The following is a 26876-nucleotide window of genomic DNA, read 5'->3' as shown; positions in this document are numbered from 1 at the left end:
AATAGATCTTTTTTCTTTTTGCATTTAAACCTGGCCTTTGACCCTTAACCTTTGACCTTTGACCTTCTGGCTGGGAAGTTCCCAGAGAATCTCCATTAGGTAATACATGTATAAAGTTTTAAAACTAATAATGCAAGCATTGCATATACTAGTATATGAGGGAAATAGTACAATTTTGAGGAGTTGACCTTGACCTTTGACCCCCTGACTATTGACCCATGACCCCTAAGTTCTCTATATAATCCCTGCCAGTCAGTACATGCGTATGTATCAAGTTCCATGAAAATACATTGAACCATTTGTGAGAAAAGTGAAATTGTAACATTTTCACCTAACCTTTGACCTTTTGACCTTTGGCCTTATGACATGAAACTCTCTCTGGGGAATCTTTATGCAGTAGTACATGTCTACACTAAGTTTCAAGAAAATACCTTTGGGCATTGCATAGATATAGGGGGAAATAGCAACATTTTTAGCATTTGACCTTGACCTTTTGACCTTTGACCTCTTGCCAACGTCACTGAAATCTACTCAACTAATTGCCCCATCATACATGTACATCATCCTTGGACCAAGTTTGGTCAAAGCTGCTTCATCCAGTTTTAAGTTATCACGTAAACAGATAAATTTTAGGATTTGACCTTGATCTTTGACCTTTGATCTCTGTCCGATTTCACTAAAAAACTAATCAAGTAATTGTCCCATCTTACTTTAAACTTGGACCAAGTTTGGTAAAATTCCAGTCAATGTTACTCAAGTTATCGCGAAAACGAATGCGGACGGACGTACGTACGGATATACGTACAGACGTACGTACGGACGGACGGACAACCCGAAAACATAATGCCTCCGGCACCACTTCGTGGCGGAGGCATAAAAAAACAAAGATATTAGGAGTAACTCTCCATTCTGCATACTGCACTGAAGATAATCCTGTCACACATGCTTTCTTTTCAAGTGAAAGTGATTGATATACTAGTATAAAAGACATATAATGATATAGAAGCCATTACACCATCCCATATTGAAAGCCAATCTAATTTCTTCACATTTCACAAAAAGTGAACAAACAAATAAACAAACAAAAACTATGAGAAATTTAAATGTCTAGTTGATGAGTACCTTTTGACCTGAGGCATGTGTGTAGAAGTCATCAGGCCAGATGTCTTTACCAAACATGGTGTCATCATTCAGGTAGACAAACTTCCTGGAGAGGCCTGGGATGCGATGGATGTGGGACTCGATGGCAGGTGAACTAAATGTGGGCAGGTGGGTCTTGTTCTGGAAGATCTCCTTTAGATGCAACAGGTGTTTTAACATGTGGACAATGACATGGACATACAGGTAAGCCTCCAAATTTTCCTTGGTAAAAATTGATATCCCCTACCCCTTAGAATGTTTGCAGCTATGTTAAGTTGTATTCAGACTGAAAGATTTTAAAGACACCCTGTGAAATAACTTTAAACTGATGACAGACAAAGGAAGACTCATAGCTTTTGAAAAGCCATAACAAAGCTAAATTAAGTCCTTAGCTCAGTTGAGTTAAAGACACTCATAAACATTGCATTTCCAAATTAATAATACACAATACGAGTCGCAAAAAGGACAAACACAAGCTCCAATGACAAAAAGTATGCCGCTTAAGGCAGATTGACTCTCAAAGTTGATATAAACTTTGCTGTAAAAACACACAAGAGCTATCAGAGCTGCCAGGTATAAACATTTCTTGCACTTTTGCCTCATTTTACTGTACATACAATTTCATTCTCTACTAAGTTTCATCTCACTAGGCAATGTTTGACCTATCATGATTAAGGACCTCATATCAAGCAGATTGATTACATGACCACAGTTAGACTTTCATGTCTGAAAATCTACTGTGTAAAACTGATGGGTCTAGTCGAAAAGAATGACAACACTTACATCATGAGAAACTAAGACCAATCTTGGGTTATCAAGATTCAACCAAGATGGAATCTGTCCATTGGTTACAATGTAGACACGTCGTATCCATGGGGCATGTCTTTCTAATGACCTCAGTGAGTATCGCAACTCCTGCAACAAGGATATACAAAATTGACAATAAAATTCATTGTGACAGATGAAACAATCTGGCTCACTCAACAAATCATTCATGAGGTGATGGCAGTAATCAAATTTATATGACTGGTAATGAATATCAACAGCTATAACTTCAATATAGAAAAAAGTTCAACTGCATACATGACAGAAAGTCCTGACCACAGACACTGTAAGATCAAGAGTCAGTCTCAAGTGACACTACAAAGAGAGGAATGAATCACAAATTTTTGATGGAATGTAAATTTTTATCTCAAATCATGGTAAAACAAGACTAGAAATGTCGCTTTGGCGACTGGTATGCCTCTGCCATAATGCATGATTTTCCTAATAGGTCTAGATAGTACATGTGGACAATGTGTGATTACATTTTCACAAAATTGGCAAAATATTGAAATGACAAGTTTGTCACAAATGTGTTGAATGTTTACCTTCCTTGACCTAGGTTTAATTGGATGAATAGGAGAGCATGTATCTAGGGATTTAAGGACTTTAACTTGACTTTGACCCATTCATACATTTAGGCATTGAGTAATTTTCAAGGTACAGGTGTGGAGAAAAAGTGCATTTTCTGAATTGAATAGTAAATTGTTACCATTTTCATCTGGCCCTTGACCCTAAAATTCATAAGATAATCACTTTGAGGTAGAACATGCATAATATGTACTAAGTTTCAAGATAACTTGAGCCACTTCGAGATATGGAGGAAAAAGTTAGTTCAGCACTTTCACTTGATCTTTGACCTTTTGACCTTTGAGGCAAAAAAAGAAGAAAAAAAAAACTTTCCAGAGAATTTCTATTAGGTTACACATGCATACACCAAGTGTAAAAAAAATAATAACCCTGCTGGCATTGCATAAATATGAGGGAAATAGTAAAATTTTGAAGTGTTGCACTTGACCTTTGACCCCTGACCTTTGACCCCATGAACCCTACATTCTCTAGATAATTACTTCCAGTCAGTACATGTATATACTATGTTCCATGAAGATACCTTGAACAATTTTCCAAGGCACGGAGAAAAAAAAGAAGTTTTGATATTTTTACTTTACCTTTTGACCTTTGACCTTTGACCTTTGACCTCATGACCCAAACTTTCACCAGAGAATCTTAATTGGGTAATACATGTATACACTAAGTTTCAAGAAAATATCTTCAGGCATTCAATAGATATGGCGAAAATAGTGAAATTTCATGTATTTGACCCTGACCTTTTGACCTTTGACCTTTGACCGCATGACGCAAACTTTCACCAGAGAATCTTAATTGGGTAATACATGTATACACTACGTTTCAAGAAAATATCTTCAGGCATTCAATAGATATGGTGGAAATAGTGAAATTTTATGTATTTGACCTTGACCTTTTGACATTTGACCTTGAGCATGTGCACACAAAAAGTTGATAGGCACAACTTCAACCCCAAAATCACATACATGTCAAGTTTCATTAGGATACCTCAACAGGTTTTGATAGTTACCTTGTCCACAAAATTCATTACGGACGGACGGAAGGACGGACGGACGGACGGACGGAAGGACGGAAGGACAGACGGACGGACACAGTCCACTGTAAATAATTGCATCCCTGTCTTAGTTTTCTTCTCTTACCTCATTATCTTCAAACCTATTGGGTGCATAGTCTTCATCTGGCTTGGCTTCTTCCTGCATGTGATAAATGAAAGGGAGGGGATGAGAACGGAAAAAAAAGTGGGTAACAGGTGGTTTCAGAGGAACACATCAATCAATTGCAGAAGGGCTGTATTAAAACTTTGTGTCTATCAACAGTATTACCTCTTGACAGAATACACCAATGACACAGCAAAGAAATCACTCTGTGGCAAATGCTGCCTTTCACTCTGTTCTCTTAACAACTTGGGTTTTACACTGTTGTTTACTATTCTTTTAACGAAAATTAATGAATTCCTACAAATAATTGTACTGCACATTCAGTACACTCAACATCAGGCAACGAGTACAAAAACAGATATAGCAAAAACATAAATGAAAAATGGGTACTATCAAGCTTTATCACTTTTTCAAGACAAGTGTAAACTGGACATAGAAACACTAAACAACATGTCCAATCAAGTATCACTGAAGTGCTACCTTACAGGGACTCTTTCAGGCAAAATATCACCAGAGAAGACTGGAATTACAGGGAAAAGGAAAAACAGAAAGCAAATGTATGAATTTATCACACAACACATTACCATCTCACCACATGCCCCTGTGATTGTCAAAGATATCAAATGCCATTTATGTGATCTATATTCTATTTTGTCTCTTCAGTAATGACATTTCTCTCTTTGGTCTTACCTAATTGTATTTACAAATGCAGACACTCATGCACTACACACAAAACACACAAATACAAACAAAGAAACAGCTCTGCCCAGTCAACTTGGGAACAGCAACTCACATGTTCCAAATTCCACATGAGGTATGCCTTGTTGACCTTCAGAACACTGGTGGTGTTTGTCTTTTCAGCCTGTACAGAAGGGAAATGATCATGAAATTATAATCCTCGCTACATTTCTACATACACACCATGTTCTGACATAAGCAGGCTCTTGTGCATCAAGAGTATCAGGTATGATAAGTATGGCACATCATAAATGAATGTTATTACCTCCGCCAAGGAAGCAGGTTATGTTTTTGTTGGTGTTGGTTTGGTTGTCTATGAGCAAAATAACTCAAAAAGTTGTGAATGGGTTTGGATGAAACTTGAAGGAAAACTTTATAATGACACAAAAAACACAAGATTAAATTTTGGTTGTAATCTAGGAATTCTTATGAATTTGTGAAGGACTTGGTATCATTTGGCAGATAGGGTCAATGAACTTAGGAGTACAAGCTGCACATATTTGAGGTTTGCATACGCACACTGAAGCATTTGCTCTGCTCAATTAGGCACCACAGCTGGAAGCTGATGACTTAAACAATAGGCCTCTATACCGGGAAATTGACTAATTTTCAGCATGCGTGTATGGGTGGAAATGAGCTCCTTGGTGGAGGTCTGCGCTCTCTGAGTGTTTTTCTAGTTGTTATTATTATCATCATTATCCCAAAATCATGACCAGAAAAAAAAAATAATCAGAATAAGAAAGAGGAAGAGAGAAAGGAATGAATTGTGAAACAATGATATCAGTGAGAATAAACAGGAAACCTACCAATTGACAACTGTCAGCAAAGAATTCATATGAAGGCAAATTTTACCTCTGATATCACATCATTGATGACTTCTGGGTTAGTGATGAAGACCACGGCAAGACCGGCAACATTCTCAACAACTACCTGGAATGGAAACAAGATGCACACTATGCTGCTTTAGAACAGAACATGAGCAACTGAACCACAGAGAATTAAAAAAAAAATCAAGTTAAGCATACATAAATTCACTATGGAAAGCATTTTATTACTGACAGTTCGACAGAAAAAATAAAAAGACAATAATGGCAGTTTGAATATTAGTGTACCACCAAACATGGTTGAGTCTTAAAACTGAAACATAAACAAAAAGAAACAATTATGGTCTCTCAATACAAAACAAATAAAAAAATTGCCCTTCCCTAATACAAGCAGAAAGATTTATTAACACTTCATAAGCTGTCTCTCAGGCATCATGTCTACTTCCTATTAATCAAAGAAGTCTCATTTAAAATCTTCTTCAAACAGAAAAAGTAAAACAAGGGCATCTTTTCTAGGATGTCATACAGGATACTGAAATGGTCACTACTTTGCTAACATGAACTCATCTCTTTTTCTGAAATCTGATTTGTTGCTGTTTACTGACAACATAGTAACAAGAACATACAATGGAAACTTCTATGGTGCATGCTCTTTGCTGCAAAGATGATTAGCATGCTATCTCACACACACACAAACTACTAACTCACCTCCCCCACATCCTTCTGGTACTGATCTGCAAGTCTGAACTTGACCTCCTCCTCTGTCGTATCTTTTCCCACACCTGTGATCAAGACCCGGTCACTGAAAGCAACACTCCCTGTCACAGCAAAATCTGATGTCTGAAAGGAAGAGAGCAGTTATTTCATAACAGAACAGAACTAGAAATGTCGCTATGGCGACTGGTATGCCTCCGCCATAATGCATGATTCTCCTAATAGGTCTAAAATACACGTGGACAATGTGTGATTACATTTTCACAAAACTGGCAAAATATCAAAATAACATGTTTGTCACAAATGTGCTGAATGTTCACCTTCCTTGACCTAGATTTAATTGGATGAATAGGAGAGAATGTATTTGGGGATTTAAGGACTTTAACCTGACTTTGACCCTTTCATAAGTCTATGCATTGAGTAATTTTCAAGGTATGGAGAAAAAGTGCAATTTCTGTATTGAATAGTAAATTTTTACCATTTTCATCTGGCCTTTGACCCTAAAATTTATAAGAGAATCACTGTCAGGCAGAACATGCATAAATATGTACTAATGTTTCAAGATAACTTGAGCCACTTCCGAGATATGGAGGAAGAAGTAAGTTCAGCACTTTCACTTGATCTTTGACCTTTTGACCTTTGTGGCAAAAAAAAAAATACCCAGAGAATCTCTATACAGTTATACATGCATACACCAAGTTTAAAAAAAAATAATCCTGCTGGCATTGCATACATATGAGGGAAAGAGTAAAATTTTTGAAGTGTTGCCCTTGACCTTTGACCCCTGACCTTTGACCCTATGAACCCCAAATTGCCTAATCACTGCCAGTCAGTGCATGCATTTATACTATGTTCAATGAAGATACCTTGAACAATTTCCAAGATACAGAGAAAAAAGTGAAATTTTACCATTTTTACTTGACCTTTGACCTCTGACCTTTGACCTCATGACCCCAAACTTTCACCACGGAATCTTAATTAGGCAATACATGTATACACTAGTTTCAAGAAAATATCTTCAGGCATTGCATAGATGTGGGGGAAATAGTGAAATTTTAAGCATTTGACCTTGACCTTTTGACCTTTGACCTTGAGCATGTGCATCCAAAAGTTGATAGGCACAACTTCACCCCCTAATACACATACATGCCAAGTTTCATTAGGATACCTCAAAAGGTTTTTTAGTTACGCTGTCCACAAAATTCATCACGGACGGAAGGACGGACGGACGGACAAACCAAAAACATAATGCCTCCGGCACCACTTCGTGGCGGAGGCATAATAAAAGAAATGCACTTATCAAACAGGAGTAACAAAGAACACAGAATTATATGAGCTGTTCAGGGAAGTCAATTCCCTTAATCACAAACCATGTTTGTTTAACCTAGTCACCACTTCTTTCAAGTGCCTAATAGTAACATACACTTGTATGAACAAAGGATACTGCAAGATACTTGTATGATACACTACTTGAGTTCACCAAAAAAAAAAAAAAAAAAAAAAAAACTTATAGAACTGCACGGAGAAGGAGAAGCGGAGTTCTAACTTCTAAACCTAGTTCTGTTTCTTTTCAAAATTTTGTAACCATAACACTTTTTTTAAATCTCTACAGATATCAAAGGAAACAACATGGCAGCTAATCATTCAGCTTGTATGTTTGTAAGACAGTGAAATTATTTACAGCTTCTAATGAGTTTCACAGTTTGAGGAGAGTTTAAGGGGTGCCTTGCACTTCCAGTAAAAGTAAAAAGTGAAGTAAATAAACCATTTTTTTTTTTTGAATTGACAACAACTATCTGATTGCTTGCAGTGTTTACATAATGTTTGTTTTTTAGTCCAGAGTAAAAACATCTTTCGTAAAATACACTCTGGTCTCCTATTGCACATGAGGTACTTACAATATATCCTTTGGAAAGGGTGTAGTTTTTATTGCTCAGGGTGAAAGATTGGGTCTTCTTCACAACTGCCTCCACTGCAGGATGGGAGAAGATATAAAGAGAAGAATTAGGAACAAAATGTTGACATATGATGGAAGGCAAAAACCATTCATGGGTTTCCCTGCTCCTCAACCAGACAGGGGCTGTCTATTGCGGAGGTAGGGGTCAAATCTATTCAAACCCTTTGTCATGCAAGCCATTTTTTTTTTTTTTTTTTTTTTGGGGGGGGGGGGGGGTATGCACCGGTAATGGTTCAGTTCCTGTACCAAATGCCCTGTACACAAAAATGCAGTATGGCCTTTGAATTATCAGCTTGAAATAATACAAAAGGAGAAAGTCACTGTCATTTGCCTCATACTGCTCTTGACCATAGAAACTAGATTAAGAAATGGTGATATGGATCCTACACAAATGAGTTGCTGAGAGTTATCACATGACCAGTCTGTTACTGTGCCTAAAGGCCAAAATTTACTTTTTACCAGACATCAGTATACTAATGACCGCTACTAACAACTGCTCATGTGCACTCAGCGGCAATGCCTACGTCTTATGATTACACTGCAATTGTTTTGTGTGCTGTTAAAGTCAGCTTGGAGCTGGTGCTGGCAAAGGAACCTTGTGAAAATGGCTGCCACAGAATTTGAATCATATCATCATTTTACAATTTATTAATGCACATTACTTGGTTAGGTGTTAGTGAGATCATCTAACTTCAACAACTATTAAACAGTCCAAGAATCAGTCAGCTTCCACTTGTGTGTTTCAGACTGTTCCAAAGCAACAATTTAGTGGATAATTCTTTACACTTACGTCCTGTGTAATGCATATTATTTGTATACTGAAACCTTTGTTTTGTTAAATCTCTGACATCATTCACACTGATGCACATTATTCACACTTTAATCAGGGTGAGCACAGAAGGCCACAAGCCTTGAATATTCCATTGCACCAATACCCTTCATGCCAGCCTTAAAAGTGTTTGGTTTTTGTTTGTTGGACTCTGCCAGCACTAACACAGCATAACATCACATGGCTGGCAGAAAGGGGTCAACATGAATTTCTGAGCACAAATGAGCTCCAGTTCTGCAGCAATGTTCTGCAAAAGTTTACTGGTATTCAAACAACATTAAGCCAGTCTTCAGATTGATGTTCATCATCACATAATTATTTATGAAAGGGCTCTAGAAAGTATCACTTTACACATATTACAACGTAAGTTTAACATTTGGTCTTAAGTTTTACTAAAGTCCTTCTGCCTGCCACATAGCATTACAGCATTTCTTTATAAAAAAAGTAAGAGGGAAGAAGAGCTTTTGGTTTTGTTTTTCAGGCTTCTTAGAGTCGAAACATACAGGGGTTTTTTTAAGATGGTGTCCATGGTTTCTTCTCTCACTGCTCAGTTTGTTTACAATTTAAAGTAGAATTTAACACTTGTGCAATTCTCCTACCCAAGGCAATCATACATACTGATGATTTTAGCCAAGATAGGGAGGACATACAACAATAGGCAACTTGTCAGTCACATGACAGGTAAATGACAAGCACTCCAAGAATCTTCATAAAATCAAAGGAACAGGATAAAGTTGTCATTACAAAATCAGAATCTAAAATACTCCACAAAAATTTGCTCTGAAGCCTGTGATTCAATGGAAACTGGAAAATCATGGAAGCAAAGCTTTACACTACCATATTTTGTGTACTCGGACAGATCAGTGGCAATACAATGTACATGTACATGTGTCTGTTCAAGTGAGTTACTTCATGCATAACATTATTTGATACAAGAGCCCACAAAATTCAAGACCGTTAATTAGCTTTAGCAAATACGTGAGTCGTAAGTAATGATGGGTAGGTAGATGTCAGGTGACTACCGGTAGTCATGTTATCACTCATGTGACCCCTTACTCTCAGCATACAGACTTACCATCATCCTGCTTTTGAAACTGAAGAATTGTATTTGTCTGACCGCCTTCCCTTGTGATATTTGAAATGGCTGTGATGGGAAGAAGAGATGACTCTACAGCTCCAAGTTGACTGACTGTGACTGATCTATCTAGGGCAGGACTTGTGACTAGAAGAGCAGCTGGCATACAGTCTTTTAATCTGCACTGGAAGGAGCTGGCCAGATGGAAAGAAAACAGCAAAATAGTAATAACTAGAAAACTCTTTAAAAATATATCATACATAACTACGTGAAAATGGACAGGCATTTAAAAAACTGTGCATTATGCAGTCAACAAAAACATACAATAGCACACCAAATACACTGTAGATATTCATGCTCAGGATATTTCAAATCTTACTAGTACTTTAGATGACATTTGAAATGGGTCTGTCATATTAAGTCTGAAATTGTTCTTTAAAAAAAAAAAAAATCCTGATTGTCATACAGTTACAAGAAATTCATGATGTCATTTAGCTAATGGTTCAAGCTGTAAATGTATGTATTTCAATGATGGGTGATTTACAATGTAATAACTTTTGTACAGTGAAAGCAATCTTTTGTATTGAGGTCACACATTCTAAGTTCAAAGGCATTACTTCCAAGAAACTTACTCAACAGGTTGTACTCTGAGTCTTTAAATAAATGTGAGTACATTACAGCTTTTCTACTTAAGAGTGTGTATTCCCACATGTAATTTCTATTCCTCAATACATACAAGTAAATACAAATTATATTATATGAATACTACATCTTTCATAAAAATTGCATTAATATTGTCATCAACAATATTAGTGCCACAACATTTGAGGTTCCTTTTCTCCTTATTTCCTCTGGGAGGTTAATTGATTTTTTCTTCAAGGTGAAGTTTGCCTGCCACACAGTGGTTGGTCCCATCTAATTTCATTTTACAGAAACAAGCATACTTCTGCTTTGCTTTAATTTTGGGGAAACTATCACAGCAAACAAGTGAACAAAATGAAATCTCATCTGTCAGTTTTTTCCCTTTAAGAGCAGATACAGCAAACAGTACAATTGATTTTTGTTTAATTAGCAAATGGCAGATGTTCTAGGCCATGATGGGAAAACAAATCCTGCTCAAATGTCAATAAGGAACATGTTTTTCAGGAACATCAACCACAGTCAGCATAGTACACTGCCTTCCTGCCGATAACTGTTTAGAGAAGCACCATATGAGTCAAGTGATGAACGATCTGTACGTGAATACATAGAACCCTTCAGTTCCTTTTTTTTTAACAAACACAGATCAATTATTCTGATTCTGAATGATATCACCAGCATACAGTGTACTGCATAGTATACGGTACACAGCACAGCTCTCATATTGGTATGAATAAAGACTGCTTTCACAGGCCTTACAAATTAAATCAGCAAGGGTCAATAGATCTATTAGCAGAACATGAGTGAAACTTTGAATCAAACAATTGTTTAGCAACAAAAACGAAAAAAAAAAAAGTTCCGGCTTTGCTATCTGAATCAAACAACTGTTTAGCAACAAAAGCAAAAACGGTTCCTCGTTTTGCTATTTTCTTGAAATATTTCAGGCATTTCCCCCACTTCAAACTTGTTCCTGAGTACCTGAGGAACCTGTCTGTCATACACATAACACAAACCAATCTGGCATTGCTCCAGCTTCTTCTTTCACCAGAGCTTTCATAAATATGTGATATGATTAGCACTAGTGGGTTATCATAATGGTCTCTGACATACATTGCCTGCTACCCATTGCAAAGTAGGCCTATGTTGATGACACTTCAGACTGTACTCTCCAAAATGTTCATAGAATTGGGAGATTGATGTTCTCTGCATGTCACTGCAAATGACATTTGGTCTTAATAGTCATTATGATAGTGACATGAAGATTAACCCAATGAAATATAGAGCAGGGGATGGTGAGGAATGATGGTATACAGGAAGAATGTACAGATGAACTACAATGTATAACAGAATGTGTCCAGTAGGTAGTGGCTACTGATAAATGGCATATCAGCTGGGATACTCCTGTGAAAGAAATATACCAGGTACTCAAATACTGCCCGTTTGTTGACTCTCTTAGTCAATTGCACAGGTTTTGCTTGAGCTCACCTACTGTTACCCTTAAAATGTCACATGTTCTATATCAGATCAGCAATTGAATTCATTAATCAATTTTTTCTTCAAGAAATTACTACAAAAAATATCAACTGTTTGAGTCTTATCAGGAAAGAGACTTGCAGACTTCAGCCCTATATCTCATACTCAGGTTTAACATTTCTTTGCTCTTTTATATTTGCAAACACTTAAAGAATGAATGATGAAGAGCCATATGCTGACCTCATCACTCAGTTTCACTACCTTACAAACCTGTCAAGTTCTGTTTTATCCAATCAAAGCAAATGCTTTTTGCTTGAGAATATGTAGACAGGGGAATCCAAGAAGGTATAAAACTCAAAAATATTTGCTTTTACTAAATATACAATTACTTGAAGTTAATTTACCAAAGATGAAATGGTATCACAAAAAGTTTCACAGTAATTGTAGAATGCTCTGGTAACATTTGACATTTAGACCTGAAAGCATGCCACTATTTACAAGACTGTCAAAACCCATCACCTATGACACCTCAATTCCCTTTCACCGTATCTCACCTTTCACTGTTATCAGTGGTGTTCGTCACGCTTGACTCCAGTTCCCTCTTGGCCTGTTCTAGGTCTTTCAGCAGTTTAATGTCGGATCCATTCACCCAGGTATAGACAGCATCAATGGGGATTGGTAGGCACATTCTATGTACATCACAGGGCAGGAGCAAAATAGACAGGAAGAAAACCAGTATTCTCTGTTATACTCCAGCTAGAGGGCATTAACTCCATTCAGTGATACATATTACTGTACAACAAGAAATGTTCGCGTGCAATTTAATTTCGCGAAAGCCGAGTTTCGCGAAATTAAAATGCACTCTAAAGAGCTTGTCTACACTATAATATGCATTGAATGTTAGAGGCAACTCGCGAAAATTTCATGCTGCAAGTAAGGCCATCGGCTCCCATTCGCAAAAATTTCATGCTGTGAAAATATTGTTTTACAGTATATAGAGCACCATGTCAACACTTAGCACTACAAGGTCTCTGATCTCTCTTAGTTCTCCTAATTTTCTTTATACTAAATCTTGTGTAGCCACTACTTGCAAGCCCACAGTATCAACAAAATTTCGACTTGACGATCAATGCGTAGCTGATCACACAATGATAAGCAAAGAAATCTTCAAAAGTACCCCTGGATGAAGGACGTGACCTGGGTGAAGTTTCCAGCAAGTTCTAACACATGCACGACAAGGAAGAAGTTACTCAGGGGCAAGATAAACAAATGATAACCAAATGTAATTTTTCTAATTCCTCTTTCTCTCATCAGTCCTTTCACAATTCAGAGTCAAACAGACAAGAAATATATGCATCTATAGGTGATTGTTAGAGGGGTTCTTAAATCAGCTTTCTAAGTTGGGAGTCTGCCATTCAATCTCAATCTCTAACAGAGTCATCCACTGCCACCAATCTACCATGCTTCCCCAACTTATCTCGGTCATGGGGCTCAATAACACTGTACGTATGTTTCAGCTGCTTTCAGAGCCAGTAAAACAAGGTTGTGTTGGTGTTTTCCTTGGGAAGGAATCCCTCTCTCAGTCAAAGATGCTTTGAGCTGAGGGGTTGTCATTCCCACAAACTTCTGAGATGGGTGTTCCATCTTCACAAGTTACAAATGGAGTCACAAAAATTAAAAAGATAACACAAGAATTACAGTTGATGCAAAAGTTAAAATCAACACTGCTTGTAGCATAGGTATGTTTTGTGCATCAGAATCACAATACGTGCACAATAGTGCCAGACCAATACAATGAAGTGTAGCTTTTTGCATAGTGCTAGTACATACAAATGCAGCCGAGACCAGATCCAACTTTGCCACCAAGCAATCCAATGATACATCTGAAACAGAGCTATCCAAGAGACACTGGCGAATTGGAATTGTTTGATACGCTAATGGCGTATCACCTATTGTGTTTGCTCGAAATTCCCATTTCTTTCTGATGAATTTTGTGAACAAAATATCTCAATAATGACTTGACCAAATCACATGAAATTTTCAGTCATTATATCACATGACAATATCTCAGTACAGTAACATTTTCATGACGATGACTTATCTGTGACGTCATCTAGGCGCCATTTTGTGATTTTCAATGATCGATCGTAACTTCATAACTAAATGCCATTTCTTTACCATTTTCAGTAGACATAAAGTTCAAGTCACGTCTGATCGTCCTGTACTACAATGTATGCTAATTACCCAGGTCACCATGATGTGCGCGTATGCACGCATCAAAAATTTAAAATGCTCAAAAGGACTTCCCGACCAGTTTTCTCGAAGTTTCAGATAATTTTAAGCGTTTCAAAAAATTGCCTGCGTGTGCATCCGTCCACACGTTTTCGCGTAAGCAACATGAAAATGCACTTTTTCAACTGATTTGGATTCCTGACACATTAAGTAACAATATCCATTGATTTTCGATCGATTTTGACCTGTAACAAAGGAATGCACTGGCGTCAAAGTTAAAATTCCGCTCGCGTGTCTATGTGCAAATATAGTGAAAAACATGTCTTTGTTTATTTTGTTATAGCTCCTGAAAATGTCCAGCAACCCTATGTTTTCATTGCATATTACAAAAGCATATGGCTTGAAAATAACATTTCAAGTATCAATATTTCGAGGAAAACTCAATGACGTCATCATATCATCTGAAATCAAAAAAGTGGAATTTATTTTTTGACGTACCAGTACTGTTTCTGACATTCATTTGCTGGTATCTGTGTTGTTTTAGCTCAATATTATCCCAAATTTGGATGTTGTACTTTGAACATTTCTCTTTCGAGTCTATGTCATTGTTTTGCAATTTGAGAACGTCATCATAATGGAAATTGTGATTAAAGGCAAAGACTCAAAATCAGCCAAGTTTACGTGTTATGTCTATGGGAGGTGATTTTTTTACAACCATGCATTGACTTGATAACGTTCAAGCACGTCTATCTCAGCTGATTTTGCTCCATTTCCTCTGAAACTTAAGTATGTTGTAGCTGAGACAATAAGCTGCAGTAATCATGCATTTTATTTTTTTCAAATCTCCTCATCAGGTTGACAATTTTGCTGCATAAAACTGAAAATGAGAATAGAATGTGGACGAAATGATTCGACTGCTGCAAAATTTGCAGGCTTACAGAGTTTGTCAAACTGATCATATTATATAATGACGCGAGATGAGACATAGCCCTCTTGGTTATGCAAATAATGGTCAAAGTTCATATTTGAAAATACAAATGTTAAAGTGAAGGTGACTCTTAAAAGACTTTATCGCCATGTTTGATTTCTGGGGGGGGGGGGTTTACATTTTGAAGACCTATTGGTAAATATTCAGTTGCATAGCCTGTGGTTTACATTTTGAAGACCTATTGGTAAATATTCAGTTGCATATCCTGTCTAATAGACTTACTTGCACACATCGACACACGCATGAAATTTCCACTTGGTTGCATGACAGTAACAATTTGATCTGAATTATGTAGGACTGTATAAAGGACTACACTTCACGAATGTTTCTCAATATAACTTCAAGTCGCTATTTTACATCATTTTCGTTGTCGATCACCCGTGACCGATAGCTGATGACCCCCCAGCGTATCACCTAACTTGTCTTCAGTGACGAGTTTCATATCTCGTTATCGTTTGATTTTCTCCATAAAAGTTTTCCTCAGATATCAAAGAGCAAGGTCTAAAATTGTACCTGAATTGAGCAAATACAGCAATCTTCTATAAGATCAGCTCAATAGATTGTACTACTATCATAGGTGCATATCTCTGCAGCCAAGAGTTTCATTGACTTCTATCTCATATAAGCTATGACAGAATTCTGAAAATTATGTTGATCTCTAGGGAAGGTGCATTGTAACAAATTGTCAAAAGTTTGATAAAAAGTAACCTAACATAAGAAATCATGACAATCAGTATAGTATCACAGTATCATGTCTTTTCTCAAACAAGTCTCTATGTATCCATTTTCTTACTAGCACAGTATTGGCATGGCTATTGAAAAACCTTTCACATACAGGTTACACACACTTGTGTAAACATTCCCCCTAGTACAATATTCTGCAGTAAATAGAAGCTATTTGAAGACACTGAACACATAAGGCAGCCTGAATACTATTACAATATATTTAAAACCCTTTGAAAGAACCTGTGTGTACAAATGTCTGATACATGTACATCAAACACAGCTTTACCCGGTCACAACCATGGGTAGTATCAATACAACCACATGTGTAGCCAAATATATGGTAGATACAAATATACTGGTACACATGGGGGGGGGGGGAGGGTGGAGGGGTACCTAGTACAAAATGAAGAACAGAATGCAATATATGCCAGTGATTCATTGTAGTATGGGTATTTAAATTAATTTTTTATCCCCATACAGAAAAGGCATTGCTCCCGATAGCAGCCTTTGCATTTTCACATCCGAAACCTTTCAGTGAAATTGATAGGTGTCCAGAATCAATTCTTGTGCAAAAAGACATACAATTTCTTTCCCATAATATCCTAACCTCGCATTTTCATGCCTTCTGGCACTTTACGTTAAAAATAGTAGAGTTTTTATCTATTATCTTTCCTGAGCTTCCATTAAATTTCCTCAACTTGGCTATTAGTATTCAGTACCAGCATACTTCTTTGTTGTTGTTCTACTTGTAACCTTATCAGTTTGGAGTGTGTACAATAACAGCATGCTTAGTTTCTGGGTTAAATTTCATTTCTGCTACAACTAAGTTCAGTTTTGGCAGCCATCTTATGAAGAAAATTCATCTCAAAGATATAACAACCTCATCATGTTTATTAAGATTGTTTCTGTTGTTACTGTATCACTTTACAAGAAGTACTTGTTTTAGTTTTAATATGGACTCTGGTGCTATTCCAATCTGGCTGTATCTCTCATTAGCATTATCAAGATAGAGGTTCAGTTTTAGAAGGATTTGTGATAGGGCACCACTCCTTGCTTTTCACAGGATTAAGGCACAGACTTCACTCACCATATAGACTTCATCGTTGTTCGCAACCACTATTCTAGCTGAAGTTGTGGCAAAAAGTTGCAGTGTTTAGCTATAGCTGAGTGACTTTTGACCGGAACATTTGACCTGGCACTGTCTCGATAATGTCACTCACAAGTTCTTACTATTTCTGTCTGTCCTACCAAACAATACCATAATCTAAAGAATAGTGCCCTCTGATCTTGACCTAAGACCTCTTATCACTCTCATTTCATTTAAACAAGTGTCTTCTTATTTCTATCCCTCCTAACAAATCAAATTACCACTGGAAGAGAGGTCAAGAAACTTCTACTTACCAGTATACAGTCCTTACCAATTACAAAAACTTCATTCTATTTTGACAAAAAAATAAATAAACAGCTAGAAATGTCGCTATGGTGACTGGTATGCCTCCACCATAATGCATGATTCTCCTAATACGTAAGTCTATAGTACTACTCAGGGCTCGACCTTAGCGGGAGCCCGGGGACCATTGGCTCCCCAGAATCACTACGGGCTCCCTAGAAATGTATGAAAAAAGCCCGGCTGGCTCCTTAAGTTTTTTGCCATATAGCCTCACGTTTCAACACAGAATCTACACACTCACACTACACTATCATTTAATTGACGAGCGCGAGCGGCCCCGGCACGCGCAGCGAGCCCTGACGCCCGAATCCCATTATTATCCCAGCCTGCAATTGCAATATAGACCACACACTGTACATGTTTCATTCTCCAGCCAGCCGGCCCGCGTTGCCCGCATGTGTGTGTGTCTGTGTCTGTGTACCCGATGTGTGTGTGTTCGTAGCTTCTACATAGCGTGCGCACACGCAATCGCTGCTTGCGTACTGTGTACACCGAACGGAACTTCGCGCGCCTGAATCCCTGTCGCCTGCGGACCCTGGATGTTTACATCGATCGCCGTGGTACTAGTATCCCCATGTGTGTGGCCGACTGGGGAGTGTGAGTATAGTAGCTTTAGCTACACACTGTAGCCAGCTGCCACTATAAAAAGTCATACCCTATTTCATTTTGAGTCGGGGTAGAAGCGCTTCGTTGTGCAATATCTGCTTCCTTTTTCTCTACTTCTTTCGCTTTTCCCTTGCCTCCCAAGTACGAAATGATTTTTAGAGTGTTGTGTGTGTTTTTTGTAACGTTTATTGCATCATTTTTTTTTACAAGGAAGAGGTGAGTTTCTGTTCGTGTATTGATGTGCACTGCAGTATGTGCAGGTGAAAAGCGTTCGAACTTTCTTTCCCGAGTATCATGGAAACTCGATGTATTTCTAGGCCTATTAAAGGAGATCTCATATAACAGAATACTTATAGCAAACCATTTTCCGGTCAAAATGAATTAATTTCCTTTGTTTTGTATCGTTTGTGAATATTGACGATCCCAAGGATGTCGTCACAATACTGAGTTTCCGATGTGTATTAATTTTCGCGTAGCTTCGGTGCTGGAAACTTTTGCTAGGGCCTAATCCTACTATACTAAACTTATCGTTCTATTTCTGTTGTTTCTCACCAAGTTCTCACACCTCGTTTGGTACGATTTCTTCCATTTTATATCACTTTATCCGTTCCCTTTATACTTTGAAATATTCAAACGTAATTCTTTCAAGTGTCTCGCACTTATTTTCGTAACGGCGATTTCTCCGCTTTGCTGCAATACTTTTTCGAATCGAAGCGACGTGTGTTGTCTTTCCTAAATATTTGTGTTGTTGGGAGGTGTTGATACTTTGTATTTGTTATCTATTTTCCTCGGTGTTTATCTCGAGGGACTATGCCTGTTTCTTAATGTTGATAGGAAAAGGCTAAAATGATCTGAGTGATGTCTGATGGTGATGATAAAAACTATGCTGGTATAAGAAGATGGCTTACTGTGAATGCTGAGCGTACGTGCCATGTGCCGTTCGTTTTATTTCACTTTCCCTCTTACTAAGTATTCTTCTTTCCCTCTTACTCTTCTTTCCCCTCCAAAGAATGAGAAAAAAGAAATTACATACACCTCACAACAAAAAGATCCACGATCTACCAACCTTCGTAAAGTTAAATCTAAATGTTCAATATCAGCAAAGAATAAGGGGAAAGCACGAATGACAATAAATTAGAGCGAAGAGATTGTGAAATACTGAATACATGCAGTCTCTTCGGCTCGAAGAAACTTGACACCCACCCCTCTCCCCTTGTGGAAATTTCCACGTGAAAGCAGGTGCCACACCCAGGTGCGTGCCAGACGAAAGAATGCGCGCACTGGAATAAACAGCGTGTAAATATCCTCTAAATATCAATCGAATAACCAGCTCATTTGTTGAATTAAAGGAATCATTGCAAAGATATCGTGATTCTATAGCCTTTCTTTTGGCGTATAGTAGGAAACATCAAACAGTCGAATATAGTGTACTAAATCGAATATCTTATGTTCCCTGAAAAAAAAAGAAAGATCGATTAATCAGTCAAAATGCAATCACAGAAATACATGAAAGGTCCCTTACGCCCAGACAAATTCACTACAGTAGGTCCAATGAGATGCAGTCATCACCTGGTTAGACAGCAAAATCATGACAATTAATTCAGTTCATGCTCATCATAACTGCTTATTACTTTTCAAAGTTTTCGCTATTATCAACATTCGTTCGTAGGTGTTTTTTCTTTGCTTGTTTTGTATGTTTTTTCCTCGTGAAAGACATAATGACTTCTTCGTATCGAATGTACAAATGTAAACTGCATGTTTGCCGTAAACAAGCCATTCAGCTCAGCTATGGCGCATTCGATCCATCGAACTTGCAGTAACCTCTTAGGCAGGAGCACATGGCGCATTCCTTTAAACTTGAAAGTGAAACCACGTGTTTGCACATCGGTGCTTCCACACACAGCGTGGCATTTTGCGATCATGGTTATAGCAGACTTTCCGATTCCAGTCAGGGGGAAAATGAATTGGAATACTTCGGAATATACTGATGTTTAAAATCCAATATAATGAAAAAGCCTGAAAACAACACATGATTATGTTTTATAGTAAACAATAATTGGAAACACCGAACAGAGTTTTGCATTCGCTCACACTTAAGCTCTCTTGAGAAGATGAAAGCATTCCCCTCCCCTGCTACATAGTGGGAGCTTCCATAACCAGCCCAGCAAGTTTTTGGAGGTACATTCATGCACTTGTACACATTCATTGCGAGAAAGCAATCAATCAACGCTGAACATTGCGTAGTTTGGAATCTTTATCGTGCTGCGGTGCTGGTGACCAGCTCGATACTTCTGCAATCCTGCAGGTGTCTTAATGTTATGTTTAGAGCCTGTATAGGCCTCATAATACAGTAAGTCGACGAATTTAATTCAAAATAGCAAAAAGAGGGAGATTGAAAAAATTCGAATTCTGGTGGAATAATTCGAATTTTGGAGCTGCTGAGTACTAATTTGTGTTTCCAAAGGTTGGCAGCTCTGCACACAACGCACACACGCACGCACGCACGCACACACACACACACACTGTGACTGTGCTACATGTAAAACCCGTTAGAGGCTTGTGTCTGCGGAGAAATACATGTTATATCTAAATGAAATCTTCTCCACCAGGTTAATACATGTAATAGTCATAGACCTCTACTGAGGGAAACGTGGCTCCCTAAAACTCAATTTGGCTCCCTAAAAAGGTCCCTGAAGAGCCCGGCTGGCTTCTTAGAAAAAAAGTTAAGGTCAAGCCCTGGCTGTACAATGTCTTGACAATGTGTGATGAGTTTCACATAATTGGCAAAATATTAAAATGACAGGCTTGTCACAAATATGTTGAATGAACATTCTCTTTCCTTGAACTAGGTTTAATTGGATGAATGGCTTTATTGTCTAAGAGTGCAGGTATTTGAGGATTTGAGGATTTTTACAAGTAATTGACTTTTGACCCTTTTATTTAAGTTTAAAGGTCCTCTTTACCTTTGGGAACAGTGATTGAAAGATTTTTCAAGATATGACATTTAATGCATTATGTGTAGGTCTGTTGTACCACAAAACATCCTATCATATACAATTTTTGCAATAAAGCCTAAAATAAGGAGACATATTTTTCTGAATAAACCATAACTGTAGACGGTTTAGTCTGGAAACATTTTTATTATAACTACTGTTCACATACAATACTTAACATCGATTTTACTAATTCAACTTTTTACAGTGGTTGTTTCTATCCCTAACTCACATTTTAAAACTATTTAAAGCACTAATGCTGGGTTTTTGTTTCATCTGCAAATAGTAAATTATGCCTTTAAGGAAGAAGTGAAATTTAGCACTTTCATTTGACCTTTGACCTTTTGGCAAGAAACTTCCAAGAGAATCTATAATGGGTAATACATGCATACACTAAGTTTCAAGAAAAATCCTGCAGGCATTGTATAGATATGAGGGAAATAGTGAAATTTTGCGGAGTTGACCTTGACCTTTGACCCATGACCCCTAAATTCCCAAGATAATCACTGCCAGTCAGGACATGCATAGGACCTATGTACTTTACGAGGTTCCATGCAGATACCTTGAACCATTTGTGAAATATGGAGAAAAAAGTGAAATTTAACATTTTCACTTGACCTTTGACCTTTGACCTGACGACTTAAAACTCTCTGGAGAATCTTTATTTGATAGTTCATTTATACACTAAGTTTCAAGAAAATATCTTCAGGCATTGCATAGATATGTGGGAAATAGTGAAATTTTGAGCATTTGACCTTGACTTTTTTGACCTTTGACCTTGAGCATGTGCACCCAAAAGTTGATGGGCACAACTTTGCCCACTCATACATATACATGCCAAGTTTCATTAGGATACCTCAAATTGTTTTTTAGTTACGCTATCCACAAAATCGATTATGGACAGACGGACGAACAACCCGAAAACATAATGCCTCCGGCGACACTTCGTGGCGGAAACATAAAAACAAAACAAAACAAAATAAAACATACCTGTTCTCAAAGGCTTTATTAGCAATATTATCATGGTAGATGTTGAAAAGTCTCGAGTATCGATCCTGGCTCCATTCAATGGCAACCTGATAAGTAGATGTGACAAATAAAAAGACACACACAAAAAAAAAATAGGATCACACTGCAAAAAAGAGAAATCGTAACAATCTCGGACATTGACACACTGGGACTGTCATCATGACAAGAAGGCAGTACCATCACTCAGCAATAGACATGTCATGTCACTGAACTGTCAGATAAAGATAAAATGGCATGATTTGACTTTTTTTCTTTAAAATGACATTGCCATTCATCACCAAAGTGACTCAGTGGACTACTCAGGTCTCTTCTTCAGAAAGAAAGACCCTAAATCTTATCAGAATGATATGATTATTAAAGAAGACTGGATTAACATATGATTCTTCTTCAAGTTGGAGTACAGTCCATCATCTGGTACAGTTGTATATTATCATACTCATACTGATTGACTTGTCTGGTGCATTTTGCCATATATTTGGGGCAGATGACTTCACCTGTTGCATCTACTATACACACACATTTTGGAGAAATAAAAACACTTTTGTACATATCAAACAATGTCTGAGTTCTCACATTGATGTAAATCATAACTGATTCCATGAGAATTAAAAGGGAGAACTCTGCTTTTACCGAATTTACCATGTTGTAGTTATATTGACCCCAAGCAGTAATGGTATTTTCCATCTCTTGCCTGTCATGTAAATCGTAGGGTAGGCATTAAAGACTGGAGGATATACTTGGGAAGGTCATATGATCTTAGCATGGATCAGCTACAGTATTTTGGTGATCAATACACTAGTTTCTATGATTATTTCCAATATCTTTTTGTCTGAGTGCACAAATTCTACATGATAGTTCTGTATGATTTTTGTAATGTGCTCTTTCTTTTAATAAGATTAAAGATGAACATGTTGCATCTGCCTATCACACACTGTCTGACTGTGTATCTTACCATTAACATTTTTGTGAGTACCTTTTCTGAGCAGATATGTTGCCTGTTATAAATGTCTACACTCTCATAATCAAACATGTATTATCATGATCATTACCTCTCCAAACTGAAAGGCAGACACTATCACAAGGATGATACCACTGAAGATGAGCAGCATGCCATAGCGATGAGACAGGAATGTGTAGGTCTGTTTTTGCACTATCTTAAACATCTTCATGTAGTTTATTCCTACAGGTCACAGAGGTCAAACTGAAAGGAAGCAACGAATAGTGAATATGTTAAAATCAGATACAATTTGTATCACAGAACACATTAAAGCAATTTAAAGCAATATCTTTCTTTTTTTAAATGTACTGTAAAAGGGGAAATTTTCGTGGTGTGGAAATTTTCGTACATTTCGCGCAACCAGAAGCTAGCACAACAATAAAAGCACGCAAATATTTTTGCATGCCATATGTTCCAGTGACAACGTCCTGATTCTGCAGAATGAAAAACACGCAAAATTCATCTTACCCAGCCAAGCACGAGCACAAAAAATTACTCGCACAAAAATATCTACTTTTACAGTATAACATACAAATGAGAAAAGAGTATTGTTAGTTAATCACAATTATGTAATGACACATTCTTAAAAGGACCACACATTTCATTATTTTTCAGTAATAACTAGACATCACAATCTTGATTAACATTTACATAATATCAGGATTATATGTTACAAAGTTTTATGTATCAAAGTTTATGAGATTCAACCTTTAAGAGTATTTCCACATGTTCAAGTTGGCTTTCCATACATATAGTACTGTAAAACAAAACAGGCTTTACTCTGAAATACCTAAAATAGAATAAAATATCGGTATCGCCTCATTGAGCCATATGCATCCGCATGAGTAGATGTAGTCTAGCGGGCGACGTATTTTTAGCCTGAATCAGTCCTTGATTGGCAGTCAATAGAGGGCGCGACGATGTGGAAGTCAAGTTGACTAAAAATACGTCTAGCAAGAAACCTCCGAATAGAGGCGTGGAACAGGGCGTGGCATGACAGTTGCCAGTCTTCAATATCCAGGTTTCGTTGGCTGAGCACCAATGTCAATCAAACCATATTGCAGAACCCAAAGGAGTTCTAGTCTACTCTCCTAGGTATAATGCATATTGTCTTTCAGTGAAAACACAATTTCCCTGTCTCTTTCACACTATCATAGTATTTTGCCATTCTTTCCCATTCATTTTGATGTGTATAACATCTTACCTTACTTCAAATAAGAGAATGATAGCAGTAAATGACCACATGCATTTGAAAATTCATGAGGGTTCTGCACATGGAAACTACTCCAAAATTACTGCCGAATGCAAACCTCTCACTGTTGTTGTAAAGTCTACGAGATATTCACTGTCATTGTCAGTTTTGAAAGTGTGATTTATGAATTTTTCCCATTGGCATTTCTTTATTCTAAAATACTTTATATTATTTTCATATCAAATCTATTAAGATAGTTGCTCAACATCAATTAAATCTGCCATCGAGATAGCTAATCACTATTGCCAAGCACATCTACATTAAACAGGCATTTCGTGGGTGATCACACTGTCATGGGAAAATCCGTCCGTGGTACATTTTCTGTGAAAGGAGAAAGAAAGGACCTGCGACACAAAAGGATTCCTGCAAAGCCAAAGTGCCAGGGAAATATGGTGCATTCTTTGCAATCATGAAATTACGAGACGCCAGTCTCACAGAAGACTTGTAAGTACTGATTAACATTTTCAACTCAAATGTAGATAAGGACATCTCTCCTGGCAATTCGAAATGCATGCCTATGTAGAAAATGTGAAGCTGAAAAAATGAAATAACATTAACGAGCTAACCTATGTGGATGGTGTACACACACACAGCACACACACACAATGGGCAGAAACACGATATGTTACGAAACTAGAGCACAACGCACAAAATCCATGACCACGTCAAAAGCGCCAGAAAAGACCCATGTGGCTCAAATGAAGTGTCTGATACCATTTTCAAGAGAAACATCTCGTTTAGAAGAAACCCATGAATTGTTTATTACGTATATTATACAAATTAGTTTAGATCTGTCTGAGATAAACACTGTCTGCCTTTTATGCCAAGATTCTAGAATTGTGAATTAAGAATTGTGTTCCTTGATGTCCTTTCCGAAGTTGTTCGAAGGATCGTTGATCCGAAGACAAAATAGGGTTCGTAATTCCGATGATGAAGTAAACTAAGCTGTCTGTAGTGAAAAAATGTGGCGATATAACATGGTAGTAGGATATTACGCAGTGAAAATTGAACAAAAACATGCACAATTTCCCCCCACACACGCACACGCATACACACACGCACACGTACTTAAAAACATACAAACAGTACCGATACATACACTCACTGGCGAACCGGAATACGATCGTAATTTGAAAATTGTATTATTAATAGAAAAAAAAAAAATAGGTACTTTTTTTCCTCTCCTCTGTATACTCATAATCAGGACGAGCCATATGTGACGAAGAAACAATAATTGCACTAAGAGGCCACTTAAAACAAAACAAAACAAAACAACACACACACACACACACACACACACACACACACACAGACACACACACAAGAAATGCCGCTATGACGACTGGTATGTTTCCGCCATAATGCATGGTTCACCTTGTAGGTTTATAGTACAATGTCTTGACGTGTGATGACAGTTTCACATAATACTTATCAGAAAAATATTAAAATGACAGGTTTGTCACAAATGTGCTGAATGCTCACTTTCGTTAAAGTAGGTTTAACTGGGTGAATGACTATATTGTCTAAAAGTGCGTGTATTTGAAGAGTTGAGGATTTTTACTTAACTTTTGACCCTTTCATAAGTTAAGGGAAGAAGTGAAATTTAGTAGTTTCACTAGACCTTGAACCTTTTGACCTTTGACCTCATGGCAAGGTACTTCCAAAAGAATCTCATTGGGTAATACTTGCATACATTAAGTTTAAAGAACAATTCTGCAAGCATCGCATCCAGATAAGAAGAAAATAGTGAAATTTGGAGTATTTGACCTTGACCTTTGATCCATGACCCATGCATTCCCTATATAATCACTGCCAGTCAGTGCATGCATATGTACTAAGTTCCATGAAGATATTTTGAACTATTTGTGAGATATGTGAGATTTGTGAGATAGTAACACTTATTTGATTTGATCTTTCTTCGTTTTAATCGGATCCCCCAGTTATAGTATGGTCTAAAAAATATCTGTACTTATGATTCCCCTGATCTGATTTTATCACGGGACCTGCGGCTCTATATAAGCTTGCTTTCCCGCAGGCCCCATCATATTTTTCGCATTATATTCTCAGTTTAACTCGCATATTTATATACAGATCTTATGTATACCAAGACAAACTTTGAACGTTCCGGTGAAGTTCTATTTTGTACTGTGTTCTGTATAAATTTCGTATCAATTTACTTTATATTGTGATATATGTGAGAAATATGAAAATAAATTGAAATGAATGAAATGAAATATGGAGAGAAATTAAAATTCAACATTTTCACTTGAACTTTGACCTTTGACCTCACGACACAAAACTCTCTCTGGAGAATCTTCATTTGGTATAGTTCATGTATACACAAAGTTCAAGAAATACCTTCAGGCATTGCGTAGATATGGGGGAAATAGTGAAATTTTGGACATTTGACCTTTTTGACCTTTTGACTTTGAGCATGTGTGCCCAAAAGTTGACAGTTGATAGGCATAACGTCACCAACTCGTACATATACATGGCTGCCAAGTTTCATTAAAGGCATAATTTACCATTAGCAGATGAAAAAATAACCTAGCATTAGTGCTTAAAATAGTTCTAGAATGTGAGTTAGGGATAGAAACAACGACAGTAAAAATTTGAATCAGTAAAATCGAAGTTAAGTACTGTTAAA

General features: G+C 37.3%; 1 protein-coding gene across 1 annotated transcript in view; it reads right to left on the bottom strand.

The window, feature by feature from the left end:
• Positions 1-23176, bottom strand: part of LOC140235628 (N-acetylglucosamine-1-phosphotransferase subunits alpha/beta-like) — a 49484-nt gene extending 26308 nt beyond the window's left edge. The window contains exons 1-11 of the mRNA XM_072315636.1: positions 23030-23176; positions 21942-22027; positions 12511-12645; positions 9845-10038; positions 7882-7955; positions 5978-6109; positions 5298-5375; positions 4501-4569; positions 3690-3743; positions 1924-2055; positions 1123-1293 (exon numbers count right to left, since the gene is read on the bottom strand). Coding sequence (XP_072171737.1) covers positions 1123-1293; positions 1924-2055; positions 3690-3743; positions 4501-4569; positions 5298-5375; positions 5978-6109; positions 7882-7955; positions 9845-10038; positions 12511-12645; positions 21942-22027; positions 23030-23149 — 1245 coding nt within the window. The 5' untranslated portion in view covers positions 23150-23176. The remainder of the gene's footprint in view (positions 1-1122; positions 1294-1923; positions 2056-3689; positions 3744-4500; positions 4570-5297; positions 5376-5977; positions 6110-7881; positions 7956-9844; positions 10039-12510; positions 12646-21941; positions 22028-23029) is intronic.
• Between the last annotated feature and the right edge of the window lie 3700 nt (positions 23177-26876).

The sequence above is a fragment of the Diadema setosum genome, chromosome 12 (assembly GCF_964275005.1).
Source record: "Diadema setosum chromosome 12, eeDiaSeto1, whole genome shotgun sequence".
NCBI classification, from domain to species: Eukaryota; Metazoa; Echinodermata; class Echinoidea; order Diadematoida; family Diadematidae; genus Diadema; species Diadema setosum.
This window is presented reverse-complemented; position numbering and strand designations above follow the sequence as displayed.